General features: G+C 36.6%; 1 protein-coding gene across 3 annotated transcripts in view; it reads right to left on the bottom strand.

Annotated features, from left to right (window-relative positions):
- The window catches only part of LOC121415173 (unconventional myosin-Ie-like), a 111,873-nt gene that overhangs the window by 87,230 nt on the left and 8,295 nt on the right, over nucleotides 1-16,348 (bottom strand). For all 3 annotated transcript variants that reach the window (XM_041608319.1, XM_041608321.1, XM_041608320.1), the window contains exons 2-5: nucleotides 13,980-14,127; nucleotides 9,539-9,664; nucleotides 5,123-5,212; nucleotides 2,219-2,313 (exon numbers count right to left, since the gene is read on the bottom strand). In XM_041608319.1, the coding sequence (XP_041464253.1) occupies nucleotides 2,219-2,313; nucleotides 5,123-5,212; nucleotides 9,539-9,664; nucleotides 13,980-13,982 (314 nt within the window). In that variant the 5' untranslated portion in view covers nucleotides 13,983-14,127. The remainder of the gene's footprint in view (nucleotides 1-2,218; nucleotides 2,314-5,122; nucleotides 5,213-9,538; nucleotides 9,665-13,979; nucleotides 14,128-16,348) is intronic.

Raw genomic sequence — 16,348 nt, forward strand, 5'->3', positions numbered from 1 at the left:
GTGCAGATGCACTCAGGATTATTTATCCACGGCGTCAAACCATAATGCATCGATGCCTCGCTCGAGCAGGAATCGCTCTTCTTGCAATGGAGACGGGGTTTCTTGAATCGCGAAGAGGGCCGATCGGGCTAAAATCTCGAGATAGAGCAAACTTGGGATGGTGCAGCACCGCCTTGTGTGATCACTTTTACCAAGGAGGGGGGGAGGGTGGGGGTGGGTATTAGATACATGTAGATACATACATGTACGCTTAATATTTACAACTAATTGTAACTCTATGTCCATGGTATTCCACGATTCTAATGTCATGCTTTTAATAGTACAGATTTTGTTGGGGTTCATCTGAACCATCGTATCAGTCTACTTTGGTCAAATTATTGATTTTGAGATTTTTGTAGAAAATGAAAGTACAAGTTGTACTCTTCATGTATATTTTAGTTCATGAGATAAGTGGAAATTTTCAAGGCAATGCCATACAAATTCATGATAAAATGCGCAAATCCCACTGAGAACGTGTAATGTAGCAAAGCAGATAACAGATGAGCGCACTTACATGTAGTAGTATACAAATACACGGTCAGCAGACCATAGTATCCGTGTGCATTGATTAGCAGGTAAAAGAGCGAATTGATGTTTTGCCGGTCGCGCGTATTGATAATATGGTCAGCGTTGTTGTATCCCTATGGCGCGTTTCTACAAGGAAAATCTAAACCACTCAAACCAAAATTACAAGCAGGTTGCTCTTCTGCGATATTTCTGATTCTTTGTTCTGTAAAGATAAATCAATGTTAAGCACATGTCTTACATGTAGTCTTTCCTACCATGTATGTTCCAGAAACTAAAATATTGTAAGGCTGCGAAAAGAAAATGGAAATTATGAAGTTGATTTTCTCTGAAATGGGTTTCGGATGACTGCTGACGATTTGCTTGTATCTTGACAACACCAAGATCTTACATCTTTTGCAGATATATCATAGTTCAGTTTAAATGCAACTATTGACACTAATTGGAAATCAAGTGAAAGTTAATTTTGGGGGTTGGGTTTGATTGCAATTCTTTTTGCAATAATTGTCTGGACTACGAGACCCCATTCAAGATTACAGCCTGCTCGCATAGTGACTGTGATATGAGTCTAATACAGCTGACATAGAAAGTTGAAGTACAGCATGTACATGTAGAATGAAGAAGAACCATTCTGAGTATTCCCATCCTCAGAAAGATCAGAAAAGTCGATCAACCTACCCTCAGTGATAAACTCTAACTGCTGCGGTTATCTCTACAAAACATCCAATGATGAATTTAAATCCCCAAACATTTAACCGGAAAGTTAAACAATGCAAGCATCCGGGAGAAGTAGATGCACCTTTAATAATATCTCATTTGGGCATTTCACATCACGTTCATAAATGCATTATGCTACCAGCATTAATATGAAATTTGAGATGGAATTCCATGGGGAGAAACACTTCAACGGGGATGAAATTACATTGTCAAGTCAAAAACTGGTTTGTCGTTGACATGTGAAAATATTTCCCAAATCATACAACTCTGATTAAATCAATTGTTAAGATTGTGCACATTTCTTTCAATTTGTTGCTCCGCAAACCCTATGATCCTTGAGATAAGTCATCTTGAGCATATATCAATTGATTCTTAATTTGCTCTTTTAATAGACTACATGCACTTGAGAGCACTTTGAATCCTCTAGAAAAGGAAATATGTCTAATGTGTAAATCCAATACTCTGGAAAGGGAGATATATGTACATGTATAAAGTGTAAATCCAATTACACCAGAATTATTATCATAATCCGCAGCAGCATCATAATCACCATCATCATCATCATCATCATCATCCTCACCACCATCATCATCATCATCATCATAATCATCATCATCATCAACACCACCATCATTATCATCATCATCATGAAAATCATCATCATCTTTATCATTATATTAAATTGGATTTAGGCTTTTAAACCTGTTTCTTTTAAGATACCAGATGGGTGTTTCATAAAGCTGTTCGTAAGTTAAGAGCAACTTTAAGAATGACTGGTTATCCTTTCTTGTGGTAAATGGTATATTGAATTGGCGATGGTTAAGCACGTAAAAGGGTTCACCAGTCCTTCTTAAAGTCGCTCTTAACTTACAAACAGCTTTATGAAACGGCCCCCAGGGTTTTGTCATCTCACGTTGCAAAATTCCTGTTAACATACCTGATGATTACACATTGGTTCTCGTATTCTATCAACATGTTTCTGTACATATCATCTGTAAGAGCGTAGACGTGAGGGGGATTCTCGTATATAGCCTGTGAAAAAAATATAAAAATACCGTAAAGTCATTGATGAAGCATATGATATTTATTTATGATATTAACTCACTGTAAAAAAAGTTGTGATATGTATTTAATCAGAAAATTGAATATAAAAGCTTTACATGAATATGAAAATAAATTGAAAGTGTTTTTCAGAAATAATGAAAATGACATTATTTGATTTATGATAATTCAAAGATAGAGTATTAGAATAGAAAATTTACATATCATGACAAACTACATAGATTAAAAATAACATTTGGATGAATTCAAAGATAGAATATTAGAATGACTATGGGAAATTTACACATTATGATAAACTGGTTGATAATCATTTAGCAGAAATCAAAAATTAAAAGGGCAATAAGAACAAAAAGGGTGTACTTTTACGACTATTTCCTTCATCAGCCCATAACTGTCATTCTCAAAGAAAATTATTATACTTGTTTATAATATATGATCTACTCTAGCCACAAAAAAACGCTTTAGACATCTTGTTACTAAAATCATACATTATGGATCCATTATTCTCTTTTCATTGGGATAGCTCTAGTAAATGCACACAAAAAACCACAATTATAAATGTCAAACTTGATGGCTACACCATAGATTACATGTATTTGCAAAGAGTAGGTTTTGGCATGAATACTCATTAACCTTTCAAACAAACAATGGTTGCCAGGGAAACCACTCTAGACAAACTAATAAATGTTGTTAAATTTCTTGTACCCAGCAAAATTGTAAGTTGTGACTCTATTGGTTAAAAGGTGATAAATGGCTCATGGTTTCAGTTTCAAAAATATGATCATTGATGATCTGAGGAATGTGAAGTGTACTATACCACAGAAAACTTTAAATTGAAGTGCAACTTTAACCCTTATGCTCTGGGGAGGGGGGCATGATGCTCCCCTTCAACCTTTTTTGTGATAAATCCATCACTGGCTTTTACATTATAAGTCTTTAAGTCTTGTGTGCATTTTGAGACCAAATTTGCAATGCCCAAGTACATGATTATAAAATTATGCAACATTATATACATTATGTAAGTGCATGTCTGATAAAAAATTGTTTAAAAATTATATTCCATACACAAAGTCAATGCAATTTTTTTCAGCTAAAATTCATTAACATGTGATTATTTTCATTTTCATTGACAAGGGTCATTTAATTTGATGCTATCACAGATTTTATCAGAAATCCATTGATTTCTTTTAATGTTACAAATTACAATTTGTGATTTCACAGACCAGCAAAAAATGTCAAAGTAGCTACCCACCAAGGAGCCAAAAAATCTTGAAATTTGAATTCCACTTCCTTGAATTAGGGCAATAAAAAAGCTGTGTATCTGCTATACATTGTTACTTCAAAAACATTATACAGCTGTAGGAAAAACTCAAAAAAAAAATTCAGAAGTTAAAATTACCTTACAATATCAAATTTTCATGGAGAGGGCTCCTGGAACCCGTAACACAAAGCTTAGTGACTTAAATGGTATGCTTGATTTTTATGTTTTTATGTGCTATCCCACTGTTACATCAAGAACAAATAGGAAAAACTCAAAAACTTATTCAGAAGTTAAAATTAAATACGATATCAAATTTTCATGGAGAGGGCTCCTGGAACCCGTAACACAAAGCTTAGTGACTTATGGTATGCTTGATTTTTATGTTTGTATATGCTATCCCACTGTTACATCAAGAACAAATAAAAAAAACTCAAAAAGTTTTTCAAGTTAAAATTAGATACGATATCAAATTTTCATGGAGAGGGCTCCTGGAACCCGTAACACATAGCTTAGTGACTTATGGTGCGCTTGATTTTTACGTTTGTATGGACTATCCCACTGTTAGGCGTACATCGAAAACAAATAAGAAAAACTAATTTAAAAAAATTCAGAAGTTGAAATTAAATACGATATCAAATTTTCATGGAGAGGGCTCCTGGAACCCGTAACACATAGCTTATTGATTTATGGTGCGCTTGATTTTTACGTTGGTATCTACTATCCCACTGTCACTTCAAAAACGCTTAAGATTGATTGTACAACCCCGGTGGGGTCACTCAATATGACTTGGGGACCGCATGACCGTTACCAAAATCGCGGGAAAAGGGGTCAATTTCACGGAACGTCCGCGGACAGAACTCTCCTCGAAGTAGTGAAAATAGGGGTGCTCACTGTCCTCGATTTGATGGAAATATGGGTCAGGAAAAAGGGGAGAACGATTACGGGAAGTAAACTCCGTCGCCGAGTCACCAGCCGCAGAGGGTGCGCGCATCATGCTATGTACCTTTATATGGACAAATCTACATTTATTTTTTACAAAGAATTCTACTTTTCTTATTTTTCAAGAAAAATAAAGTTCTTTTGGATTATTATGACTTGGCTCTTGGTCATCTTTAAGGACTGAGCACTCTGACGCCTGAGTTGCAATTTCCTCTAATTAGGAAAGGGTGTTAAATGCCCTGTCCTTGAAATACGTTAAATAGGGGTAAATTTGCGAAATGGGCAAAAGTGTCCTTACCATCTTATAATTAGGGGTGTTTCAATGTACCATTTTACCGCAATTTTGTCCTTGTTTTGCGTGAAAATAGGGGGGTAAATTTCACAAAATGTCCTTGAAATTGACTGCAATAGGGGGTCACTTGCATTTGTGGTAACGGTCATACGTGTCCCCCTCTGCGGCTGAGTGACCCCACCGGGTGTACATCATAGTCAATTCAATCAATTGTAGAAAAATGTTTAGCTTTGTGTTACGGGACACAGGTTCCCAAAGTGCTCAAAAATATTATGAGATAAACTTACAGCTCCTTGGTACATATCAATCTCCTTCTCTGTGAAGTAAGGCATCTGCTTAAATGGATTGACTGATATCAGTACCGGACCGATGTACGTCTGGTGGTAGGCAGTAAGGTTAAGGGTTCAAATTGGCAACAGTTGGACAAAAACATTTGCTCGTTTTCAAACCTAAAACAGCACTGGTATACATGTAATGTACATTGCATGAAGAGGGCTGAAAAGAAATATTGCATGAACAATTTAAAGGGTGGAGCAGCGCTGTGCTCTGCTCCTCAGTAAAAAAGGAACTTCTGATCAAACATGAATTTCTTTGAAATTCCCCACGATTTCATTGTTTAATATAGAAATTCAAACAATTGGACACATCAGTAGATAAGGCAGAAAGGGTATCAGCCTGATTTCACCTGTGCATAATTGAACACATCATTTTATAAAACTCAGAAAAATCATGTCATTCATCATAATTCATGAACAATAAAAAAATGCAATTTACAACATTTATGATACACAGCATACATGTACATGTAGGCCTATGGGGAAATACATAGCTTGTGACTTCATTATAGGTTCTTGAAAAATTTACAAAATTCTTGAACATTTACGTTAAATTGCCAAGTCGTCTATTGCCAACTTGTCCACTCAACACATTGTCTACCTTGATAGTCTTATGCCATTCCATCCTTTAACAGTTCATCTGACAACCATTTGGTCCAATAATCGCTTCGTCTAATCAGAAGTTCACCTACATTGTATATCCATTTCATCTCATAACCAGTTGGTCTAATACCCATTTTCTTTTCATTTATTTTGCATAATTAACACTTAGTCAAATCAGACCACATGGTTTATGGACTAAATGGCTATTAGACCAACTGGTTATTAGACGGAATGGCATTAGACTAAATGATAGTAGACGAGTTGGCAAATTGGACGAATTGGAATAGACAAATTGAAAATAAACCATGAAACCATACAGGCCCCAGCAGGAAGTGGAAATCGCAGTAATAGGAAACTTGGTGGGACCATCAATAGGCTAGCATTTATCAAGAGGGCCAGCTTCCTGAAATGTAACTTTCAACTCTCCAGGTATACTATCGAGACTAATTTTATCAACAATCACCAGATTTGCAAACGCAGGGCATTTTATAAGAACACTGCAGTTCTATGTTTATAACACAAAATTGGCAACCCATGACTAATGAGATTTATTGGTTATGGCTAGGAAAGGGTCAATTACCTTCATGGTAATGAAATAGAAAAGCTACATTAAGCAAGAACACAATAATCTCAACTGATCACAAAGGCTTTTTTCATTGTTTCTAAATCTTTAAAATACCATCATCTTTGTTGTTTCCTACATGTACATGAATCTTCTTCTCTCTTTGCTATTAAAGCTTAGTTTGAGTGCGTTTTGTAAATGGTCTATTTGAATGAGTAATTAGGCTGCCATGCATGCTCAATTCAAACCACAACAAATAAATGAATACTAAACATAAAATTTGCCAGATTTGATACTTGGCCGAGTTGGCCCCTCTTTGTTTATATTTCCACATGAATTTTTTTTCAAGTTTAGTTGTCATAATTCATGTCATTAAGCATGTCATTTTGAGCCGGTTCGCATCGAAAGGAGACAAGAAGGGAAATAACCTCTGCAAATTTGCAATTCTTTGTCGATCCTGATTTGATATCTGTTTATTTGTCATTGTTAATGTGAACATATAAATATTTTGATATCCTTTCGTCTGCACACTGCGAGTTAAGCGACATTTCAACTGTGATTTTTTTATTGACATTTGGACTTTACTATGAATTTTCTTATGAATTGAATTGACTCATTATAATCCATGTGCATATTATCTCATACTTTGCTTATAAATATTCATTTTATGTTGCCCTGTATACTGTTAGTCTAGAACAGATAACCTGGGCGTATTGTAATTGTTTCCCTTTTTATCGATAAAAGGTGATTTATAAAAAAAAAAAGGTATGACCATGTTTAGCTAGTCACCATCCATGATTAGAGATAGCTTTATAGCTCTGAGACACTAAACTTTGATTTAATAGGAATCTTGATCAGCTTTTTTCTTTCATTCCTAGCGGCTAGCAGTAACAACATGCCATGATCATATGGGATACCGACAATGCAAGAAAATTATATTCATTAGTATAACCTAATCAGATGAAAAATCCCCATTTATCAAGCATATAAAGTCCTTTACATGCAAATTTGTAGTTGATTGGCATTCAATTGGCACTCAAGTTTCTTGCAATGCCCCAATACACTTGATTTGCAATCAAATGAAGTTTCTTGCAATGCCCCAATACACCTGATTTGCAAGCAAAAGCAAGTTACTTGCAATGCCCTAATACACTTGATTTGCAATCAAATGAAGTTTCTTGCAATGCCCAATACACCTGATTTGCAATCAAAAGCAAGTTACTTGCAATGCCCTAATACACTTGATTGGTAATCAAATGCAAGTTTCTTGCAATGCCCTAATACACCTGATTTGCAATCAAATGAAGTTTCTTGCAATGCCCAATACACCTGATTTGCAATCAAAAGCAAGTTACTTGCAATGCCCCAATACACTTGATTTGCCATCAAATGCAAGTTACTTGCAATGCCCCAATACACCTGATTTGCAATCAAATGCAAGTTTCTTGCAATGCCCAAATTAACATGATTTGCAATCATAAGCAAGTTTCGTGCAACGCCCCAATACACTTAATTTGCAATCAAACGTAAATGACTTGCAACGCCCCAATACACCTGATTTGCAATCAAATGCAAGTTACTTGCAATGCCTAAATGCGCTTGATTTGCAATCAAATGCAATTTTCTTGCAATCAAATACAAGTTTCTTGAAATGCCCCATTACACTTGATTTGCAATCAAAAGCAGGCAAATTTGACAATCAAACGCAAATTACTTGCAACGCCAAAATACACTTGAATTGAAATCAAATGCAAGTTTCTTGCAATGCCCCAATACACTTGATTAGCAATCAAATGTAAGTTACTTGCAATGCCCTTATACACCTGATTTGCAATCAAATGCAAGTTTCTTGCAATGCCCAAATTAACATGATTTGCAATCAAAAGCAAGTTTCGTGCAACGCCCCAATACACTTAATTTGCAATCAAACGTTAGTGACCTGCAATGCCCCAATACACCTGATTTGCAATCAAATGCAAGTTACTTGCAATGCCCCAATGCGCTTGATTTGCAATCAAATGCAATTTTCTTGCAATCAAAAACAAGTTTCTTGAAATGCCCCATTTCACTTGATTTGCAATCAAAAGCAGGCAAATTTGACAATCAAATGTAAATTACTTGCAACGCCCAAATACACTTGAATTGCAATCAAATGCAAGTTTCTTGCAATGCCCCAATACACTTGATTAGCAATCAAATGTAAGTTACTTGCAACGCCCAAATACACTTGATTTGCAATCAAACGTTAAGGTTAACTTACTTGCCACACCTCACTATGGGGCAGAAGGACATAATCTGTATGTGGCGAAATGAGGGCGGCATTCACAACAAATTTCATGGTATAATTTTTTTCATTAAAAATTATTTTAATACTCAGATACTAACCAAAAAAAAGTTAAACTCCATTTCCCACATGGAATACCAGTAGCAACAGATAACTAAACTAAACATAATTTCCGTTGAAACGTATGTTTAGCACGTCAGATAAATGCATGTATAAAGTGTAGTACAAGAGCAGCAGTTGTTTTTTGGCAGCGATTGGACAAATATGTGGCATCACACCCATATACATCAAAAGGCTGGTACATGTTCTGCTGGAACTCAACATGTTTTCATAACACAACTAATGTTTACATTCACTGTTAAAATGATAATGATGCACATTTCCTACTAAATGACTCAACAGGTGCGCATTAAAAGGAAAGCTGGTCCACTCAAATTGAAGTGCATTACATCATTTCTTCTTAGCCATCTTGACATCCTAATTTGGTTCTATATAAAGGGAAACCAGTTTAAGAAAGTATACTGACAAGGGGATCTTATAGACTGTATCTGGATTCCCTTTGTGATGTGGAATTTATTTGATAGAATAGCACATTTTGTCATTCACTGATAAACAGAATGTATTGCAATATATCCTGTACTTTAACTTCCTTGGTTACAACTACATCAGAATCATATTTCATTCTAGGACAGACTGATTCCTTTCTCTCAAGAAAAGCCAAATATTCTTCAAACTTATAAGGAAGAAAGGGGAAAAAAACAGTCTAGCAAGTCCAAATATATAATTTCCTTTTTTCTTATCCCCTCTTTGTACTTCCTTGTTTTACATTCAAGATACATGCACTACTTAATGAAAATGAAATACAAAGTAATGGTTAATACATAACAACAATTCTTCATCACAAACTTGAAAAGGATACATATATCAGGTCGTCCATGAAACGTTTCTTTAGATTTTCTACAATGGCGCCCTCCTGAATCTTGCTGAGGAGAACCATATCCTCCACCCCGCTGGTCTTGCGACCCTGACTCTGCCAGTGATAGGCCTGAATGAAAAGAAAATAGTAAAAGCGCAAGTTATTACATAATAATTAGAAGTTTATACCAGAGGGGAAAGGGGGGCACTCAATGATATTGTACATAAACACAAACACATGCCAACACAATAGTTTTGAAGAAAAAAACAAGGATTTTCCATTTTGTTACATTGTAATTCACAATAATCCATTCACTTATTTCCATGTGCTTTCTGTCTACATTTTACACCATACACAGTACACTTTCATTAATCATAGCCCTTTTTTAATTATTAAGTATAAAAATATTGAGACCAATAGCCTGAAGGCAAGCAAATGATCCAGAAACATACCCTATCCTTCCATTTCTTCCATTACTCTTTTATCTGATTTGGGGAAAATTTTACACCCTAAACATGTGTACGTATCATGCCTAACAATGGAAAGCTACAGTATACCCTTTTCGTGCACTCTGCAGGTCCTGTGTGCAGAAAGAGTTTAAAATTCAATCTTAACCTTGAAGGTGGAAGATCACAAACTACATGTAAGACCACCCCACCCCCTCCATCCCCTGGCTTGCCCTGATGTTATTAACTCCCCTCTGCAACAATCAAAAGTCATTCTCCACTTTCAGTTGGTTTTCATTTTTCAATCTTTCATACATGTAGATCTATACAGAATCATTTTTCCATGGTTACACCATATCTCTATGGTTACTCCCTCAGGTACATGTACTTTTACTTTGAAAATCAAATTCTAACCAGGGAATCACTTACGATTGTCGGTTTTAACCATTCTCAACATGCATTATTCCTAAACCACACAAAGCAGGGAGAAAATATACCTGAAGGGCTGTCACATCACTTTATGACTCATACAGGATTCTTTGTGACACCGTTCTCACTAGCGTCCTAAAACTAGTTTACTGGAAACTAGTTTAACGTGTAATGAGAACAGTCGGAGTGGTCTTGGAAGCGACCTTCCAAACTAGTTCAGAAAACCACCTTGATGTAGTTTTGAAGATCGCTTTGCCTCATTAAACTGGTTTTAGCGTGAGGACCGTTCTTTGGGAGAAAGCGATCGTCGCACATTTCGAGAGCGCTACTACACACTGTATGTGGAATGCCTACGCTGCGGTTTCAAAATTTGCGCAAAACATGTCACCCACTGAGTGTTCCCATAGCAACAAGACCGCTTTACCTACAGACCACTTTCGGGTGATCAAATGGAAACGCCAACAAAATAATCTTCCAAACTGGTTTCCTGATCCGATTTTCAGTTAACTATAATAGTTTTATAAAGAATAATGAGAACGGTGTCTGCATGTCCCCCATAGGTTCAGGTATTTGATGGCTATATTTGTCACTAATGCCCTTGATTACTGAGGGAACCGTGTGATAATGGCCACATTAAGAGAACCCTCAAAACCAACTTCCTATGATAGCACATGACAGGCCTGAATCAACGGACGATTGCGGTTGACAATTGAAGTTTCAAATAACTTTTATTCTTTTATAGATCAGTTTGATTGAGATACTAGCCAAAGCTATTACATCTATGTGTGAATCATTTAAGAGGCTTTTACACCTACCTTATAAGAAAAAAATGTTTTTGGCAGTGTGGAAGCAAAGTATTTTCTAACCCCAAAAAGAAAATACCTACATGTTTAATTGCACATGTAGTTATTATTCAAAATTATGAGAACTTTTGAATAAATTTCTACAAGGTAGGGAAAACTTCCTGGGGGCTCCGGCGATTTGCCCCCAAATTGCTCAAAAGAGCCCTTTGAAAAAACACAAACATTCACTCCTACATGTACATGTATGTTGCAAGTTTAGGCAATACCCTGTGAAAAGGTCACCACCAAAAGTTGAAAAATACATATACATGTATATTCCTGGCCTTCTCTGATGTCTCTTCCTAATAGATATTTGCAGTTTCAAAATAAAATACAAGATTGTTAAAAAAATTCATGCAAGACAGAGAATAATGGGAAAATTGTACATTCTTTGAATATGAATGCGAGAGCATTGTTGATGGGTTATAAACTATTGGCACTTTAAATCTGTTTGAGGGGGTATGAATCATGCATGATATTCTGATATTTTGAGGCATGAACAAGTTCTCATCATGTACACGTATTATTATGATCAGGTTGGTATGAATGCGTATTCTGACTACATATTTTTGGTGACAGTCAAAGTACATTCACTCATTTCTAGTCTGCAATAAAATTGCAATGCAATTGATGTCTCATGATTTATAGACCTGTGCCCTGTCTTACAAAGAGTTTCGATCGATCCGATCAATTAAAACTATGGACTGCCAGCAACGTCAACATCTAACAAGTGGAATGCCTCTGGCCGTCTCACCTGCATCACGCGGTTCAATATAGCAGCAGTGCTGACTTTGAATACTACTCTAACTCGCACAAGATGTTCAGTGATACATGGTTACTCTTACATGTATGTCCACTTTTTATGAACTAGACTAATAAACTTACAGAGATATGATGGTTATTCAACAAAAAACCCCAACATGGCCAAAGTTCATTGACCTTACATGACCTTTGACCTTGATCATGTGACCTGAAACTCGGACAGGATGTTCAGTGATACTTGATTACTCTTATGTACAAGTTTCATGAATCAGATCCATAAACTTTCAAAGTTATGATGGTAATTCAACAGATACACCCAATTCGGCCAAAGTTCATTGACCTTTGACCTTGGTCATGTGACCTGAAACCCGCAAAGGATGTTCAGTGATACTTGATTACTCTAATGTCCAAGTTTAATGAACTAGACCAATAAACTTTCAAAGTTATGATGGTAATTCAACAGATACCCCCGATTCGGCCAAAGTTCATTGACCATAAATGACCTTTGACCTTAATCATGAGACCTGAAACTTGCACAAAATGTTCAGTGATGCTTGATTACTATTATGTCCAAGTTTTATGAATCAGATCCATAAACTTTCAAAGTTATGATGGGAATTCAACAGATATCGCCAATTCGGCCAAATTTCATTGACCCTAAATGACCTTTGACCTTGGTCATGTGACGTGAAACTCATGCAGGATGTTCAGTGATACCTGATTAACCTTATGTCCAAGTTTCATGAACTAGGTCCATATATTTTCTAAGTTATGATGACATTTCAAAAACTTAACCTCAGGTTAAGATTTCGATGTTGATTCCTGCAACATGGTCTAAGTTCATTGACCCTAAATGACCTTTGACCTTGGTCATGTGACATGAAACTCTAATAGGATGTTCAATAATACTTGATTAACCTTATGGCCAAGTTTTATTAACTAGGTCCATATACTTCCTAAGCTATGACGTCATTTCAAAAACTTAACCTCAGGTTAAGATTTGATGTTGACACCGCCGTCGCCGCCGCCGTCGGAAAAGCGGCGCCTATAGTCTCACTCTGCTTCGCAGGTGAGACAAAAATGCAGATTTGTTCAAAATATTTTCTAGATATGATTTTACATTCATACATTTATCGTTCTCTTGAAGATTCAGTGTGATTCTCTTTGTTTACTAAAGGAGATTGTGCAAATTCCCTGTAGAAAAGAATTACGACACTGATGGATTTCCAGAGTGGAGCATACTTGGTGGGTGTTTCATAAAGCTGTTTGTATTAAGTTCCAAATGACCTTACACACGATGGGTGACCCTTTCCTGAACACCTAATAATATGTTCCAGCCATTCGTAAAGTTGTGCGTAACATTGTGAATTTAGCTTTATAAAACACTCACCCATACAGATCTACATATAGCCTTTTCTTTTTCCTTTGTTCCTTTTGTTTTGATAAAAATAGATCAACAAACAAATCAATAAATAATTAAATCATTAAATGAATAAATTAATAAATGAATATATGAATGAATAAATAAATAAATAAATACATAAATAGGTATACATACGTAGAATACGCTTGGTCAAAATGACACTGGCAAATTAAGATCATTGTAGCACTAGGGCTTAGAAGAATCTAAGGCCATTGAAGACCATGGCCATGGATAAGCTCATGGATCCCATATTGATTGGTCTCATTTAAGGGCCTTGGCTACCCATTTGTGCTGTCATAAATATATTTAAAAAAAAGTGCCCTACATTGTATAGAAAAGTGACCTCACCACTAAGATATCAGAATTTGAGGCCCGTTTTTTTTTCTTCAATATACTCACTGTCAACTTTACATCAGAGTTGTTGTTTAAAACTGCCTATGATTACAAGAAAGGCTAATGATTACAGTATTAAAATAACTTTGTTTCACAGGGCACTTGAGTACTATCATGCTACAAAGATAACAATATGTAAACAGTCTTACCATGTTGGTCCCTTTGGCTTCCTGGTGATGATGAAAGTATTCCTGTACTAATTAAATCCCAAGGTTGTAATCAACTTATCACTGTCATTCTGTGAGTGATGACCTGCCTGCCGTTCCTGTCTGTCCCTCTGTACGTACACTTTTCAACCTAAAAATAAAAGAAAGGTACATTGTAAAATTTTGGTGACAGATATCCAGAGGTAGATTTTCTTATGAAAAAATCTACACCGAATCACAGTCAAAAAAAAAACACAAGTGGTTCACAAACCACAGGTTTGGCCTGATTACGAGAAATGCAATATAATCTTTTGACCCATAGATGGCATTTGACTTATTGATCCTCATGAATGCATGCGCTGTATTACACAATGATTATTGTATTATATAATAAAGAAATGACAGGAAGTTGTTCGTTTATGCTGCAAGGAGCTTGAATTTTGGAGCCCTAGATGACCTTTTACCCCATCATCATCCGCAAAACACAAGTCGTATTACCAAAGGATCATTTAAACCAAGTGTGATCAAAATTGATGCAGAAATAAAGAAATGGAAGCAAGTTGAATAAAAACATCAAAAAAGGATGGGCATGACCTTATATCATTTTACCCTTTGACCCCTACATGTAGATGACCTTAACCCATCATTCTCATAGGGTCACATGTGGAATTACTCAAGGTCATATGTACCCAGTATGAACATAATTGATGCAGAGAGAGTAAAATTGAACAAAAACAGACTTTTACAGGAAAAGCGATCACTAATTAACCCTCTATGCCCAATTTCACACTTTCTGCCGGATCCGAGCATCTAGGCCATTTTTTTTCACTTACAGTGTAGCTCCTTTACGACTAGGTCTCTGCCGAACTTTGTCTAGGCGAGACTATGACCCCTGTTACATCTGAGAGATTCCCTACCTCGGGCCGGCCCGGGGCCTTCCTCGGGTCGGAAAGAAATCAGATGTAAACATCCCAAACCTACCTCGGGCCACCTTTTAGCGAACCTACCCGAGACCACATCCAGAGGTAGTCTCGGGTAGGTATCGGGCCGGCCCCGGTCCACCGATTCGTAGATGTAAACGCACACAAGCTTTCGAACCTATCTCGGTCCGTTCGCCAGCTGTCAAATTACGTCATAGCGCGCGCTGTCCCCTCCCCAGCCGCGTCGTTCTTCGAACGTTTTTGCGGCATGCAACATGTGAATTGTGATTGATAAAGTCTTTGATTTTAGTGAAAAGAAGCATTTTAAACGTATCCTTTTCAAGTCGATCATATCTTCAACGACTGCTGGGATCATCAGCATTCTTTCAGAATCTCGGGTAACTTCAATTAGCGCGCGCGAATTATTCGGAGCCTAGATCGAGAACGCCTTTAAAAGGTGTCAACAATCGGATGCCGCTCGAAACAGTACAGATAGGGCGATAGGGGAGGGAAAGAACACTGTGATGTAAACAGACCACATTTCGGACTCGGTCCGTTCGCGAAGCTAATCTACCAATAATCCAGTCAAGGTTGCAAGTGGACTCGGTCGGGTCTCGGGTAGCAAACTTTCAGATGTAACAGGGGTCATACATGTAGAAAACTACAGCAGAACAAGAGGGTACTTATAGGGGGTGGGTGCTTCATTGCACTACTGTAACCAAGTGTTAGTACGTACATGTAGCTCTCGCCTCGTCAGGCCCCTAAACGAGGATTCAAGGGAGGCCGGGACACTCTTAGCAAAGATTTTGTGCAGATGTCCCAGATTTGCAAATTACACTCAAGTTTTAGGCCATCATGAAATAGAAGGCTTCTTTCCCATTTTCATTGTTATCTTGTCACTCTATTCAAGTTCCACGCATTTTGTGCCTGCCACCTAGCTGTGAAAACAAATTTTCATGTTTTGTTCCCATGGACACTGTTCAATGTCCAATGGCAAACATACATGTATCGCTCTCATTTAGCATGACAGCAAAGACATTGCAGCAGTTTTCGCCTAGTTAGGCAAGATCTGAGATGCTCATTCACAATACAGTAATTTAAACATGAAGTCCTACAAAATTAAAAAAAAATTAATTCAAGCAACAAAAAACTAATTTATTTATTTATTACACAAATTCAAAAAGGGTAGCCCAAACAGTAGATACAATGATTTTCATTGGGGCCCTTTGTAAAAATACCATGTAAAATACGCATGTAATTAACCACTAAGGATGTATCAGCCGATTCAGCCCAGTACAAACAGACAAAGATGATAAAACAAGATTTAAGATATATACAGTGTACAGCAATATGTTACGAAGATAAATGTGAACATTTAGTAACCTAATGAAAAATGATGAAACAGAACATTATCACTGGGCATATGTCATGAGGGATTAAGACATATTTGTA

The sequence above is a fragment of the Lytechinus variegatus genome, chromosome 5, assembly GCF_018143015.1.
Source record: "Lytechinus variegatus isolate NC3 chromosome 5, Lvar_3.0, whole genome shotgun sequence".
Lineage (NCBI taxonomy): Eukaryota > Metazoa > Echinodermata > Echinoidea > Temnopleuroida > Toxopneustidae > Lytechinus > Lytechinus variegatus.